Source organism: Aphelocoma coerulescens, chromosome 2 (assembly GCF_041296385.1).
Source record: "Aphelocoma coerulescens isolate FSJ_1873_10779 chromosome 2, UR_Acoe_1.0, whole genome shotgun sequence".
Taxonomy (NCBI): Eukaryota; Metazoa; Chordata; class Aves; order Passeriformes; family Corvidae; genus Aphelocoma; species Aphelocoma coerulescens.
Genome location: NC_091015.1, coordinates 53,371,303 through 53,386,543, shown reverse-complemented (window position 1 = coordinate 53,386,543; position 15,241 = coordinate 53,371,303). Strand labels below are relative to the sequence as shown.

The following is a 15,241-nucleotide window of genomic DNA, read 5'->3' as shown; positions in this document are numbered from 1 at the left end:
GGGGAAGCTCCTACTGGATTATCTGTGCCTTCTTTACAAGGCTGAGGGAGGTGGGGGTTGGAGGGACATAGCCCCTCATCATCCCCATGAGGACATGGGAGACAAATTTAGATTTGGGTGTCTGTAGCAGATAAGTAAAACCTTACAAAATGAGGGCTTTGTTACCCTTGTGAAATCATGGCTCACTCCTGCTACTTCAGCTAAGAAGAAAAGGACTCTGGGAATGACTCAGCTGAATTAGAGGTAGAAAACAAGTTATGTAACCTTTGCATGTTCACATCGTGGTTTATGGTGGTTGGTTGAATTACGTTTGTTGTCCTTCACAAGAATACAACTGATAAAGGGCTAATTGCTTAAAAAGGCCTGTTTTTTGCAATAAAGCAATTCCTCTTTGCACCTGCCTGGGGAGTCCATGTCGTTTCGCATCGTTGCTGGTGTCCTCCAAACAACAGCACATCTGCAGACAGGGCAGTGCTGCTCTGATAATATCAGACTGGCATCAAGGAAGCCTTCATTCAACTTTCTGAATCTCATGGTTCTCACACAATGAGAATGTTTCTTTAGTACCATCTACTAGAAATTATCTTTCTGAAAGTTAGAAGTGTGTAATTTTGGCAGTCATAGATGCTACTTTCAGGGTGTGGGAAGAAACCAGCCATTAGCCTTTTGATGTTGTCCTGAAAACAGTGCAAAGTGGTTTGCATCTATTTTTAAAGAATGGTAGGATGGGTCTGCTGACACTTGTCAGAGAAAAAGGTGAGTTTTGAAAATCTGCTGCTCTGGCCCTTTATAATTCCCTAACCTTTAAACTTTATTTCCACTAGTGTATCTTTGCTGTCCCTGGATAACACCTAACCAGGAGTCAGTTCCCTGATTATTTCCACAGATGCTTCTCCTGGCCCACCTGGCTCACATCACTTGTATAATTTGGCTGATGTTGGAGGCCCATGGTTTGACCTTAATCACATTGTAGCTGTTGGGGATGTAATATTTGCTAGATAAAGCATAACACAGTAAAAAACCCCTGAAATGTAATCAGCAGAAATACCAGAACTGAACTTATGCGAAGGTGTTTGCCTGGCAACTTGCTAACCAATGCACAAGCAACAGCTCAGGCAACCTGAGAGATATTCTTCACCCCCAAAATCCCACCAAGGTCAGCCTGCCTGAAGACAGTACAGCTCTGCCTTTGGGGAGAAGGCATTTTAATCTCCCTTGACATTTGAGGCAGGGGTAGTACCTGGGGTTATTTCCAGGACCGCATTCCTTGTGTGCTGGAGGGCCTTGGTATTGGTACAGCAGCCAACCAGACGTGGTGTCTGTTTCTAGTAACACACCCCACTGCACAGCCTCCTGCCTGGTTCCACCCCAGAGGAACAGCTTTTTGTGCCCCAGTGGTGCCTGGCAATGTGCTTCACGGCATCCCAGTGATGCTGCACTCATAATGCAACCCTGAGCAGGATGCTCAGGTCAGGGGTCAAGAAGGGTTCTTGATTAATGAATATCCCAATATTTTAAACCCTCAGACTCCACTGGTTCTGGGCTGCAGAGAGACATTACACATAAAATCTTGTTTACAGGCAAAGAGGAGGCACAGTATATGTATAGGTAGAGGAAGGAGTTTATTGTGAGTGCAATGGCATTCTCAAGGCTCCAATTGTTATCAGTTTAGATCTGCTGGTTACAGAAAAACAGGAACACTATTGCAGTTTAAATTTTTGCACACACATAGTTTCTGGTGTTATGCTCACCCTTTCCCTGCTCCTTTGGGTCCTAAGGCCGGTGGTTTCAGCTGGGTGGTTGTGGTGAAGTGAGGTGTCAGAGAAAGCTGTCAGCATCTCCAGTCCTTTCCTGGGATGAATGCAATGTTCACCCTGGTTTTCCATCTGTCTTTTTCTGGGATCTGCTTTGGATCCTTTTTATATGTTTTCCAACATGCTTCTAATAGCTTCTCTCTTCTCTGGTCTATACACAACCTACTATAGGTGGTGCCCCTTATGTATGTTAGATACTGATTTTGGTCTCTCTGTTACCACTAAAACCAGTTTTGCCAGCTCCAGATCTGCATCTTTTAGCTGACCATCAGTGAGTTGTGTACAGATGTGGGGCTCCCCAGTGCCAGCCTGTGCCCCATCCTCTACCGTCCCATACCTGTACTCCTGTGCTGCTTCCTGCATCCCCACTGCTCAAGGTCCCTGCTATTGTGCCAAACTTGTATTCCTACACACCGTACTGTGTCTGAGTGAAAAATGTCTCATTCTGCATAGAATGGGAGGAACTGAGGGGGTGACAGCTTTGACACGCTGAGTATGAAGCACATCAGGCATTTCTGTCTTCTGTGCAAGTCCTGTCCTCTGTAAGCCCTTCTGTCCCTTTGAGTGGCTGCCTCCTACTTCAAAATTTCACAAGCAAGCCAGCAGAACCCAAGCACAGCACATCAATACTTTCTCAGCTCAGCCCCAAAGAAGCTCAGCCCAGGAAGCCAACATGTTCACGTAGGCATGAGGATTAGAGAAGAGGAAACATACATTTAAATCCAAACAGGCTCAGCTTGAAGGAAACATTGGTTTTCAATGCAGTTATGAATTAAGGTAAGAGACAATTATATTTTCCCTATAATTTGACAGAGCAAGACGAACAAAATGGTGTCTTATGAACTTAAAGAAATTCTTCACTGCTTACTGCTTGAAATCTAAATGATATATAATTTGGGTAAAGATGATGTGGGTACTGTTTACAAATTGTGAAAGTAGAAAGGGAAGCATTTTTGCTAATAAAGTGAAGCAGGACAGATAAATTTTACTCGGTCACTAATTATTTGTGGCATCTTGTGGTAAGAGGAATATTCACCGTGGATAGAAATGCTCAAGGTTAGCAGATGCTGATATATGACTAGTTATATGCAACATTAACCCAGAAGGACAGACCAAGAAGATACAGCCTTTCTACTTCATTAGATGTTTTTTGTTCAATGAATGCAGGGATTTCACAACTCACCAGCATTGCTTGCTTCTAGTTTTGGTCCGTGAACCAACATCCAAAACATCACTGACACTGAAAGACAGCCCAAAAGGCAGAAAATCTGGTAGAGCCAATAGAAAGCATCTGATACAGACAGACCAGCAAGAGAGCAATGGAAATTAAAGACGTTTGAAAAGCCTTACATTTCTGTATAACATACCTGATTTTTCTGTGACTCAGTTTTCCACAGGAAAGATGTTATATAAAGGTGTCTGCCAGTTTGGGTGAGACATTTGGGTAACACAGTGGTGGCCACCCACTCAGTACTTGTGTGTTATAAACACAGATCCTGAACAGTGCTTCCCAAAATCTGGTCTGTCGGGGCAAGCCCTGTGTGCAGGCAGTGCAGCCAGAGGCAGTGAACTGGATGAGAGGATAAAAGACAGCAACTGCAATGAATTTAAAGGGTTTGGGCAGTGCAGAAAAAGTCCAAAAGGGAGAAGAAAAGGCTAAAATTTGACAAAAGACAACACATAATAATTTGAGAGTAAATCCCATAGAAAACCTGATCTTCCCAGGAAGGAGCTGGCAACTCCAGAAGTTAAATCTCATCAATACACAGTCAGAAAGGGGTAATGTGCTCTGCTCTCTGAAACGATGGAGAAGATGACTTAAAAGAGTTCCCACTGCTAGAGAGCCCTCTCAGATTTCTCAGAGATGCTGAGGAAATATGAAATTATTAATCACAAAAATGGGTTTGAGGCAGGAAGCAAATAGATGCCACAATAAAGGCAGTGAGAGGACAGAGCCAGTAGTAACCATAAACAAGTACAAACAGTGCTCTTAGCTACAAATAATCATCTGTTTTTACTGTCCCTTCAACAGAAAATAAAAAAGAAATTGGAATGCTGCTTCAGAAGGGAAGGCCTGGGAAAAATAAATACTGAGGAAGAGCAGGTAAGGAAAACACTGGCAAAATGGTCAGCTAGACATTAAAAAAAATGATACAGAGTTCCTGAGCAACTGTGCAAGCAGAAAGGATAATTAGGGGAACTGACAGGCTAGATGAAATACCTGTGAAATAAAAAAACCTGATCCTGGCAGTCACCATCCAGTCACCATCATCAGAGGACAACCCCAAACACCCTATTCCCTGTGGGCAGCTCTTGGAAGGGCCCCTGCTCCCTCAGCTCTGCCACTGCTTCCCCAGTAGCTGAGTTAAAGTGCTCCCCAGCCTCTGCAAGGACCAAAATAAATACTGCTCTGCAGCAATACTCACCATTTACCTAATTTCCCACCCCCTGGCTGGTCCTGGGAGCAGGACACTGCTGGGAAACCATCTCAGGCTGCAGAAGCTCTGCAGAGCTCCCTTGCTTCTGGTCATAGGATCAGGACCACTCTGAGAGACATGGATGCAAATTTTAGGACAATTTCAGTGATTTTTGAACCTCAGTTTTATGATGCAGGGGAGATGTGGGAGTCTGAGTCCTACTATCAGGTCATCTTTCCTAAAGGCATTAAGTAATTTCTGAAACAGATTCACGTGCTCAAGAGACTTGGTCATGCCCTGAACCTGAACCTATTCCCTTCTCCATTAAGTGTGCAGGCACCAAGGCTCCTGCATGTCCACCCTGTCTGCTTCAGAGGGGCTTTGTCCTCCCCAGTGCCAAGGGAAGGAGCTGAAACCATGAAACCTTCAGCTTTTGCTATAAATACACCAGCAACCACAGCAGTGAGCTGCCCGGGGTTTGGCAGGGCTTTCCGTGGTGCCAGCAAACCCCACACTGCTGGGATGCAGCTGTCCCTTCTGCCTGGCTCACAGCAAGTCTTCTTGGTGGGGCAACAAAACCAGCACGTGGAGGGATGCTGCTGGGGGCAGGATGTGCCCAGGCCATCTGAGTTCAGTCCCCTGTGCCTGCTTTGCTGTGATGGTAGCACAAACAGCCTGACTGAGGCCACCAGCCTGGCCAGTGCACTGAGGGGGCAAGGGCAAGGTCTTGTTCAAAATAACACCTCTGTTGTTGCTCTGAAAGACGGGTGATGAAGCCCTTGACATTGGCAGAGACAGCCAGAAGTCCATGTTTTTGTGTTTTCTTTATAAATCATGACTACACCTAATTTTGATGCAATGGGCTAATACAAATCTTGTGCTCTGATTACTTGCTGTGCTGCAGTTACCTCCAGGTGAGCATGGAGCATCACTGAGAAAGTACTTTCCAAAGCTATAATGCCCTAGGCAAAGGTGAGAGAGACCCTAGGGATTTTGGACTCTAAATTCTCTCCTCCTGCCTTCCATGATCAAAGTCTGATCTTTTCAAATGTATTTTTTCACCAAAAACTATTGGTTTAAGTTTGTAGATTTACATATTTCTCATCTTCAGCTAGTGGTGTCTGCTTCTAATTTAGTTGGTAATATTGGTAAAAAACTGTAGAATTGGATCAGGGAAGTGGCATTTTTTAATATCTTTGACCTAAATACTGTTGTAAAGGGATCAAAAGCCTCAGCAAGATTCAGTCTTATCTTTATCAGCAGTAGTTTTATCGGCTTCCATTTATGAGTCATTTACTTAAAATACCCTAAGTGGCCTAATCCTTTGAAGCCTCAGCATCATATTTCTGCACCTTCAACTTCACCTTGAATTGGAAAATTCAATAATGTAGCATCCCAGAGAAGTACTTGCTTTTAAAAAACTTATCCTCAAATTACTGGGGGAAGCCTCCATAAACTAAATCACGCAAATCGAAAAGCAATCATTGGGTTTGCAGAATTCTGATGGGCCACAGAAACAGTCCAGTTGATCTGAGAATAAATGACAGAAGAAGGAAGAAACACCAAAGAAAGGAATTTCCTCACCTTAAAATCATTGAGGAAGAACTGGAGGGGCAGGGAGCATGTGGGATTACACCACACTCACGCAGAAGCTAGAGAGGATTAAAAAAAGAACTGGTTAAGTGGGAAAACACACAGGATTCAACAGGGTGGCTGTTTGGTGACATCTCCAAACTGTGCTGCTTCCTTTCCACAGCCATCATTATGGCCTCAGTGCTAACGCAATGCCAGCAGCTACTCCATGCTCTTCACAGGAGCCTGCTTCCTTCCAGGGGTCACATCCCAGGATTTGAGCTAGCTAGTGTGGGGGAGAGGACAGTTTAGCTTTTTCCATCATTTATTACCAGAATAGAGTTATGGCTGTTGAGAGAAGTGCCCCAACCTGGTCTGCCTCCCTGCCTAGCAAGGGCTGTAGGGTCTAACCCAGCACCCTCCAGCTGATATTCTCCACTATGTCTGGCCTAAATCCATTTCCCAGACCGATACCTTCTCTTGAAGTGAGACCCTCAGACATGTCCTTTTCCTACCTGAAATCTGTTCCAGTCATTAGGCTTTCATTGTTAAAAATGTTCATCTTATTCCTGTCTTGCATGTTTCTAGTTTGAATTTCCCTGCATCACTGTAACGGACAGCTAATCCCACTCAAATAATTAGCAAGATTATTAACACAAGCAAAAGTGAAATCAAGTGTTACAAATTATGTCTACAGCCCCTGTATCAAGCTCTGCAATGGTACAGTCATTTGTTCCTCCCCATCTGGCAGCTCTTTTAACATCTGAGGGTTGCATCAGCTTTTCTTGCAGTCAAGTTTCCTTTCAGATATGCCCCCACGCTTGAGACATGGCCCATGTTGTTTAACTCCCAAGTGTGTCATTTTGGTTACATGTGGATACATTAGAGCCAATGTGAATCACCCAGAAGCCAGATTTACCAGAATTACCCAGATTGTCTGAATCACTCTCCAGTCCTGGAGCTCTTTTAACACATGCCCCTGCCAGCTCTCATTGCCAATCTGCTTTCAGAGCAATGATAAAAATACCGAAGAGTTTTTGGCTTTCAACTTGTCATTTCCACAAACATTTTACAAGCAATATTCCTAGTTCGGCTAGGCTTCCTCCACAGATGTCTGTCTTTTGAGATCTGATGTCTAACCAGTCCAAATCCCATTGCAATGCTTCTTTGGCCTTGCTTTGGGCTGGAGACGTGTGTTAACCAAATCAGTGCAAATCAGAGTTCCAACTCTTCCCACACAGCCCCCTTTTTCGACCTTGCAATCCCATCAGATGCCCAAGTTAAAGCTCCTCTTCTATAAAGCCACACAGATTGGCCTCAGCTGCGCTCTGCCCCTTAACAGTTTAAATTCATTTTGCCTGGGTTAAAGGTTGGGTTAGATCAGCCCTTTCACTTTCCTTCCCATTTTCAAAGGTCAGCACGTAGAGGAGGAACAGGGAGAACATCTCCCCACTTCAGGACCGAATAAAAGACTGATATTTAAGATTTAAAGTAACTGCATCTGCTGGGATGGGCTTGCTTTTGGCCCTGGCTATCTAACATGATCCCAAGCAACTCCAGAGGCCATTGTCTATGAATGGAACCACCCTGCTCTGAAAAATAAACTAAGTGAATTACACGAACTAGGTGGGCGTAGGACTAGCAACTAGGCCCCATCTCTGGTTAATGTATTACCCATAAGTCGAAGTTTTGGGTGGTGTATCATCTAAACCGTGGGTAGAGGTGTCCACGGCACTCTGATGATTTTGTGGTTGGAGGTGTCTGTGGCACTCAGATGATTGTGTGGTAGATGCTTGGCCAGGCTGTTTAAGTTTTACCCATTGGGCCATCTCCTTCTAGTTCCCTCCCAGCTCTGGTTATTTTCTTTAATCTCTTTCTTTTGTGTGTTAGAAGTGCCACCATAGCTACAACATTTCATTTGAAGGTGCCTGAGGTCATCCCTATGTTCTTTCTGAGAACCACCAGCTGGAAAGAAGCAGATGGGTGTAGCTGCAAATGGAAAAAGCAAGGGCATTTATACTTGGGTAGGGTGATGGCAGCTCAGATCTAAGGGTGACAAAGGGATATACATACACCCCTAGGGTTGCACAGGGGTTCCCACAAAGCCTACAGCTTCCCAGGGCCAGGTGATTCATCAGGCCATTCAGTGTGCACTGAAAGCATGTTTTGCCAGCACGAGAAAAGAGTGTAAGCGGTGCTCAGAAATGCTGACTAAGGTGTGAAAACCTTTCTGAGGCTGAAAAACGTTTATTAGCATACTGTGCAAATCTGAAGCGTGACCCTCTGGCAGACTGGATTTGGTTGGTTTTTTCACTTCTTTTAATTTGGTAGGAGAGGCATCACAGGGAGGCAAACTGCTTGAAGATCTTCCTCTTTTTGGCAGTAAAGCCTGTAACATGGCACTTGGCTGAAGTGCCAGGGATGACACCTGGAAAGATCAGATGCATAAACAGGATTTCCTTTTGTGTCACCCAGCCTGATGCGAGTGTTGTTTGAAGATTGAAAAGCAACTTCTGTTCTTTAGAGGAGTTTGCAGACTTCTCACAATTTCACTTCCCTGTGCATTACATGGGTTGCACATGGTGGTTGGGAATAGCTGGGTTGAGAAACAGGGGTCTTGGTCTTGCAGACTATGGTCTTTGAGATAGCTATAAACGTGATTAAGAGCAGAAGTGTTTGTGAAGAGTAGGTGCAAAATCGATGGGGAAATCCAGAGAGAGAGAGAGAAAAGTGGTTAAGCAGTTCCATGAGAAGCAGAAGTGAATCTACTATTTCCTGTAGTCAGCAAGGGAAAATATCTGGTGGAGAAACCTCAAAGCCTTGCAGTCCTCCTCCTATGTCCTCTACACTCTTCAGTTCACTCTGTCCCTTAGGTGAACATTTATTGTAAGTATAAAAGAGAAAATTGGATTGAAGTTGACAGTGAGAAGCCTGTAGCATGTGCTGCAGTGGACTTTTAGCAGCTGACAGAGAGGCTGGCAGGAAAGGATGAAGGATGGCCAGATCTAAGTTTCTCTCTTTAAGGTGCAATATCATCTCAACACATCCCTATCTAGCATGGGCTGGGTTTTGGGAGCCTTTTGGAGTTTGCAGCCCACCTACTGAGTATCATCAGTTTAAACTGAGCAAAGTGGTGTCAGAGGAGCTAAATATTCTAACAGTACTGGCAGCATTGCCCTTGCAGGATGAGTGGTGGTGGAAGATTATGACTGTGTGACTGCTGATATATGAAATCCAGGAGCTAGAGAGAGAAGAAGCCACAGACTGCCAGCAGATTCAAAGGCCAGTATCATTTTGGTAAGTGCAGTTCTTGCTTGCCCCTGGACATGCGATACACAATCTTACCCTTCTCGTTGTTGTAGGTAACACAGACTCCTCAAGCACTCATCCGAGGGTAAAGGAAATAATTTGCTACTGCAGAAATAAATGATCCTCATCAATGAGCTAGAGGAGGTTACCTGACTGAAATGGTATTTCAGGAAATATACCAGCACAAGCAATGTTTCTCTTTACTTCACTAAGTCCAGGAGTTTCTCCTACACACCTGTGTAGATGTTCTCCAGTGAAGAAGGTGGCCATTCCCATGCCCAGCTCTCTCTCCAGGCAATGCCAGTGCAGAAATCTGTGCAGGGGTCTGCCAGACCTGAGGGCTAAGCCCTGGTGGGAGCTGCATTTCCTCACATATGTGATATCCTCTCTGTCCAACAGAGCACAGTGACTTCTACAGACACATATGGAAATTCTCCAGATGGACAAGTTGCCTTTCTATATACTAATTAAGGGAGCAAGCATGTTAAAAACCAGCATAGCAAGAGGTTCTTAGAGAGGAGAGTGAAGCAATGTGCATTCCCTCTCTGCAGAGCAGGGATTTCACACAGCCCAGACAGTCAAGGCAAGCACCACCGAACAGCCCTCTCTGGATGACAGCACAATTAGCAAAGCTGTTACGGGGATAAAAGCAGGCTTCGATCAATTTTTCCCCTCTGTCTGATGAGACTTCTGGCTGTCACACCAGGAATGACATGTATGAAACAGGAACTTACACGGCTGAGAAGAAGCTGGGACACTTTGCAGAAACAGCATGACCTCTGTCTGGAATTGCCACAGAGTCACAAGGATAGGACAGGACTTATGGAGGTCTCTTGTTCAAACCCATGCACTGAGCAGGGGCAGCTGAGTTTCAAGCATCTCCAGGGATTAGAACCCACAACCTCCCTGGAGCCCTGTCCTGGTGTTTGAGCACCATCACGGCAAAAATTTGTTTTCAGTACATTAAGCAGTGATTTCCCACAGCTATTGTTAATTATTCCCCTGAGGAAAGTTGTCTACTTCACCTTTACACCTTCTCCCTAAATCTCTCTTGAGACATCTCTTGTTGAGGCTGACCAAACCCAGTGTCTTCTCACAGACCAGGTGTTCCTGCTCCAGTCAGTCACTTTTGTAGCCCTCAGCTACCTCTGCATGAGTGAAGAAGGAGCTGTGGAGCACATGAGCCTGCAGAGAAAGGCTGAGGCTCTGGCGCTGCACAGATGGATGCAATACCAGCTCAGAGGCAAAGGAGCTGGGGAGCTGACAGAGTGACACATATTCGGCACAAGAGACTTGGTGTGCCCTGGCGCTTCTGCTGCACACATTTAGTTTCAGAAAGGAAGAAAGAAATCAGGATGGGAAGGCAGAAAATGATGGGTTATTGAGGTTATGTATGATGCCTCCTGCTCATATCTGTATCACTCAACAGGGCAGATAAAGAGATGGCGACTCTTTATCTCACCAGTAGAAAATAAGTATCTTGTTTGCAATTGCTGTCCGCTTCTGCCCCAGCACCTAAGCTTTTCCTATTTGCATCCCTTTAACTCTGCTGGTGACAGATCCCTCGTCTCCAGAGGCTGGAGAATTGAACTGGGCTGACAGGGCTGGACAGACTGATGGCGGACTCGGCTCCCAGTTCAAGTGGGCAGATACTGCAAGAGCTGCTCTGCCCATGGGTGTGGCTGCCTGCTGCAAACAGCTTTCCCCACACGGTGCCCATGCCCCAGAGCTACCAGTGCTGAGGCAGCCCTTTCTAGCGCACTTTTCCTGTGAAAACCACAAACGTTTTCTAGTCTGAGGGCACTTCTCATTAGGGTTTGAACTTTCAGACTAAAAAGTTATTTTAAAATTAAGAGCCTAAATATCAAACCAGCACAAAAAAAAAAAAAAACCTTCTTTAAGATATTGCTACAAAATAAGAGGCCAGAACTTCACAGCCAACAGCACAAACAATACTCTGGCAATGAGGCATTAGGAGAAAATGTCGCTATGGTCACAGTAGCAAGATTGTTGTAGTTACCACCGTGTCACAGGAAACTGTCTCACACCTGAGGACATCTTTATTTCATGTTTAATCTTGCATGGCTTATTTTAAACAGAAGGTATAAAAACTATTGCTGTTGGTGAAATGTGGACCTGCAGGCTGGGATTCCAGTCACTTAGCTCTACGTGTCAGGAGTCAGGGTAGCTATAAACCATCAGCGCCTACCACTGAGCAGTGTGTCCATGCTTGCCTTATATTTGGAAAAAGAAGTTTCATCAGTGTGGTCAGCAGTCTGCAAAGCAGTCTGTCTTGTCTGAAAGCAGATTTGGCCTGACCTGCATTGGATGAGATGCACTGCTGTTTGTTGGCTGTACTGACTACACCACCCACTAACAGGAGATGTGAACATCTCTATTAGAGACAGCCTATGGTCACTGAACTGAGTCCCTTCTGTACAGGCAGCAGGGGATTCCTGTAAGAAGATGGTGACACTGTGACGGTGATAACTGCCAAGGGGTAGTTATGAGTCACAGTTTTGTTAGCACTGACCTTTTCTTTCAGTCTCAGCTTTAACAGGCTGGTTTGGCCGTGTTATCATCGCCCTGGGCTTCTGCACAGTGTATCACACTCCATTTCTTTCATCTCCTCCAGCAAGAGCAAGTAATGGATACTTACAAGCTCTTTATCCAACCAGGGAGCAGACTGAATACAGCAACACCTGCACTCCTATAGGATTTTTGATTCCTTGCAAACAGAAATCTTTGCAGAGACTTGAACACTACATCCCAAAGGAGAGCAGACAAATTGACAGGTGCTCTGAGGTTTTGGGCGTGCAAACCAGTGAGGCCAGAGGTCACACACCTGCACCCCATACTCTCTTTGGATTCAGTCGAGGCATATTCCTGGCTCCAGCCTCACAGCCAAAGCAGGAACAGTCACGAGATGCTTTGTTGCTTGAGGAAAAGGGCCAATATAGTTTCTCTTCTTTTGATCATAGGAAGATTTTTAGAAAAGCCTCATCGAAGATACACTGGCTACCAGCAGTGTCCCAGTGCAGACTTGCTCCTCTCATGTCAACAAGCATCAGCTCAGGCCTGGCCAAACTGGGCATCTTGCCACCCTTCCAGCCCAGGGTTAGCGTGTGGGGGAGATGCGGCTGTTGGGGTGTTGACAGGCACTGAATCTGCTCAACAGTTACTTGTGAAGTGTTGTTTCCTGCCAAGCACTGCCCCACACACTGGCAGAGCGCCTGCATTGCTCATGGTGCATGCACCACCTGCACAGATCTCAGCTTGCTGCTGCTCCTGCTGCACTTCAATAAGCAGGGGCTTATGTGACAGCCCTTGAAATTCTCATTAATTTTTTTCTTATCCTAAAAAGTTAATTTTCAGTGAAGTACACGTAACAGCAGAGCCTGGGCTTTTGTCATAACGTAACTACCATCACCTCCACCGTAATACAACCCTCTCTCAAATAAATAGTGACAAAATCCCAAAGCATGCTTGGTGCAGTCCCTCAGTATTTTACCACAGCACACATAAGATCACCCTAATGTTTTATTTTTACTCTTTCCATTTTGCCTCTAGCCAGCAAATTCATCATGACGGAAGCATATGCAGAAACAACAGGTGAATACGCTTACGATGAATATGCTTTCTCCTGCAATAAAATCGACATCCAAGAGTTTGGGAGAATATTTCTGCCAATATTTTACATTGTGGTTTTTGCTCTCGGCCTCACAGGGAATCTAATGGTGGTTTTTGCCATAGTGAAAGGCAATCAAAAAAGCATCACTGACATCTATCTCCTGAACTTGGCTGTCTCTGACCTTCTCTTTGTGATCTCCCTCCCATTCTGGGCGTCCAACACGGTCCGTGGATGGACCCTTGGGACTATTGCATGTAAAGCTGTTTCCTCGCTGTACTACATTGGTTTCTTTGGGGGCATGTTCTTTATCACTGTTATCAGTGTTGACAGGTACTTGGCCATCGTCCGGGCAACTTATTCTCTGAAATCCAGAACAATAAAACATGGCTTCCTTGTAGCCTGCGGAGTGTGGGCAGTAGTGTTTTTAGTGTCAGTGCCACATTTTGTGTTCTCCCAGCTCGTAGAAAATGACTGCATTGCTGTTGTCCCACAGAAGCTGGAGAACATCTGGCCAGTGTTCTGCAATATGGAGCTGAACATTATTGGCTTTTTCATCCCAGTCTGTATTATATTCTATTGCTACTGTGGGATCATCAAAACCCTCCTGTCCTGCAAAAATCAGAAAAAAGCACGAGCCATAAAATTGATCTTGGTTGTGGTGATGGTGTTTTTTCTGTTTTGGTCCCCCTACCATGTACTGATTTTTCTAGATACTTTAAATCACTATGATTTATTCACAAATTGCAACCAAATTAAGTCACTGGACTATGCAATGCACCTGACTGAAACCATTGCATTCAGTCACTGTTGTCTCAATCCTCTTATCTATGCCTTTGCTGGGGAAAAGTTCAGGAAATACCTTTATCAAGTCTGCTTGAAGTACTGTCCATTCCTGTGTTTCTGTGGGCCCTGCAGTCGCTACCAGGTCACCCATTCAGTTAGTTATGCAGAAAGTGTGGTGAACAGCAACATAACCCTGAACACCAGCGACCAGGACGGTTCTGTTTTCGTCTAAAAGGCTCTGGGAAGGAGAAATGTATCAATATGTGTGTCCTGCAGGGATAGCAACTGCTGAGAGGCTGCCATTATCCGTATGAAGAGCCTTAATGGTTGCACTGAATTACTGACATGCCTCTTGCTAAGCATTAAATATTCTAAAACAGTAAAGATTTTAAAAACAAAAGCAGTACAATATGTCAGTGTTGAACATGGAATTGGATCAAGAGTAAGGAAGAGGGAAAGTAGAAACAAAAGGAGTGCTCCGTGCCTAGAAAAGGAGGTGGAGAAGAATTTAAGGATAAGGAAGCTTTTGAACAGGTCCACCACTGCAACTTGTGCATGTGTCAGTGTATGTGCATGTGATACTGATGTACATAGACCTAAACTCATTTTTTAAGGGAGGAGAAATCTCTTTAATGAATGGTGACCGACTTTTAGGAAAGGGGAATATTTTTCATAGTAAAGAGGTGTATTTTTGATGCTATATATCCATAAGGAAGTGATTTTGTGGTTATTGACTGCAACAAATGTTTTAACTGCACATTCTTATGTAATAAAGTCCCACTGTTTAACATTAAAAAGGAGTTATTTCTGAACATGTGTTTAGTGTCAGCAGTGCACCCTGTGTTTACAGCATGCAATAAATCAGAGCAAGGATCTCTAATCTAGCTTCAAGGATTAGAGATATGCCAGTGGGTGTATCTCCCGATTTCCACGGGCTTGGCGTCAGCCAAATGCCAGAGCTCGGTGGAGTCCTTCACTCAGCACATCCCCGAGGGCTCTGACCAGTGGACATCAGCACCCTCTGGAACAAGGGGAATTAGAAGTATGGGTATCCCTGTGCTTGGTTCAAGCATAACATGATCAAGCTGAGCATGGTAAGTCTGTGCCTCACACCCATGCCCTGCTTGCTACATGTTGTTAACAACAACCGTGTCTACACTGTCGCAGACAACAACTTTGGGGACACAATGACCACTTGCCCCTGCTGCTTACCACAACCTTCCTCAAGCTCTGGGGCCTCTCCCACCACAGCTGATTTCCCCAGGGAAAACTTCAGCTGTACCCAGACTTAAAGCATCCCAGAGGACACATTTCCCACGTGCACTCCACAGCTTCCAAATATCCTTTTTACTCGTGCAGTAACAATGCACTGGGGGTGAAAAATGTCCATCAGACAACTGAGCCCTTTACCTGGGCGTCCCTGTCATCATCTGCTGTAAAAACAAAGGAGGATTTGTTGGCACTGTGGACTAGAGTCAAGTGAATGGAAAAAGGACTGTTGCCAATAATGAAGCTGAGATCACCTCACAAGGAAAAATCAAGGACCAATCTTACAAAATAAGTCCATGAGAGTGGAACCCTATTTCTACGCACTGATGGAACTGGTAATATTTCAAATCAAAGTAACTCTCTCACTTCTGAACTAACACAAAAAAGTTGTTTCAGAGTGTCAGGGGAAGGAGTAGGGCCTTTCCTTGTGGACCCTAGTACCATCT

The 15,241-nt window shown here is 44.9% G+C and overlaps 1 protein-coding gene across 4 annotated transcripts; it reads left to right on the top strand.

Annotated features, from left to right (window-relative positions):
• Window positions 1-209: 209 nt before the first annotated feature.
• Window positions 210-14,306, top strand: CX3CR1 (C-X3-C motif chemokine receptor 1). Of its 4 annotated transcripts, XM_069005851.1 has the most exons (5): window positions 2,148-2,591; window positions 3,847-3,918; window positions 8,974-9,100; window positions 12,683-12,724; window positions 12,839-14,306. In XM_069005851.1, the coding sequence occupies exons 4-5, from the start codon at window positions 12,697-12,699 to the stop codon at window positions 13,756-13,758; spliced, it is 948 nt and encodes a 315-aa protein (XP_068861952.1). In that variant the 5' UTR covers window positions 2,148-2,591; window positions 3,847-3,918; window positions 8,974-9,100; window positions 12,683-12,696; the 3' UTR covers window positions 13,759-14,306. The 4 variants fall into 4 exon arrangements, with proteins under 4 accessions (XP_068861951.1, XP_068861952.1, XP_068861950.1 ...); XM_069005849.1 differs by having other exon boundaries at window positions 8,988-9,100; window positions 12,683-14,306; XM_069005848.1 differs by having other exon boundaries at window positions 12,683-14,306.
• The last annotated feature ends 935 nt before the right edge of the window (window positions 14,307-15,241 follow it).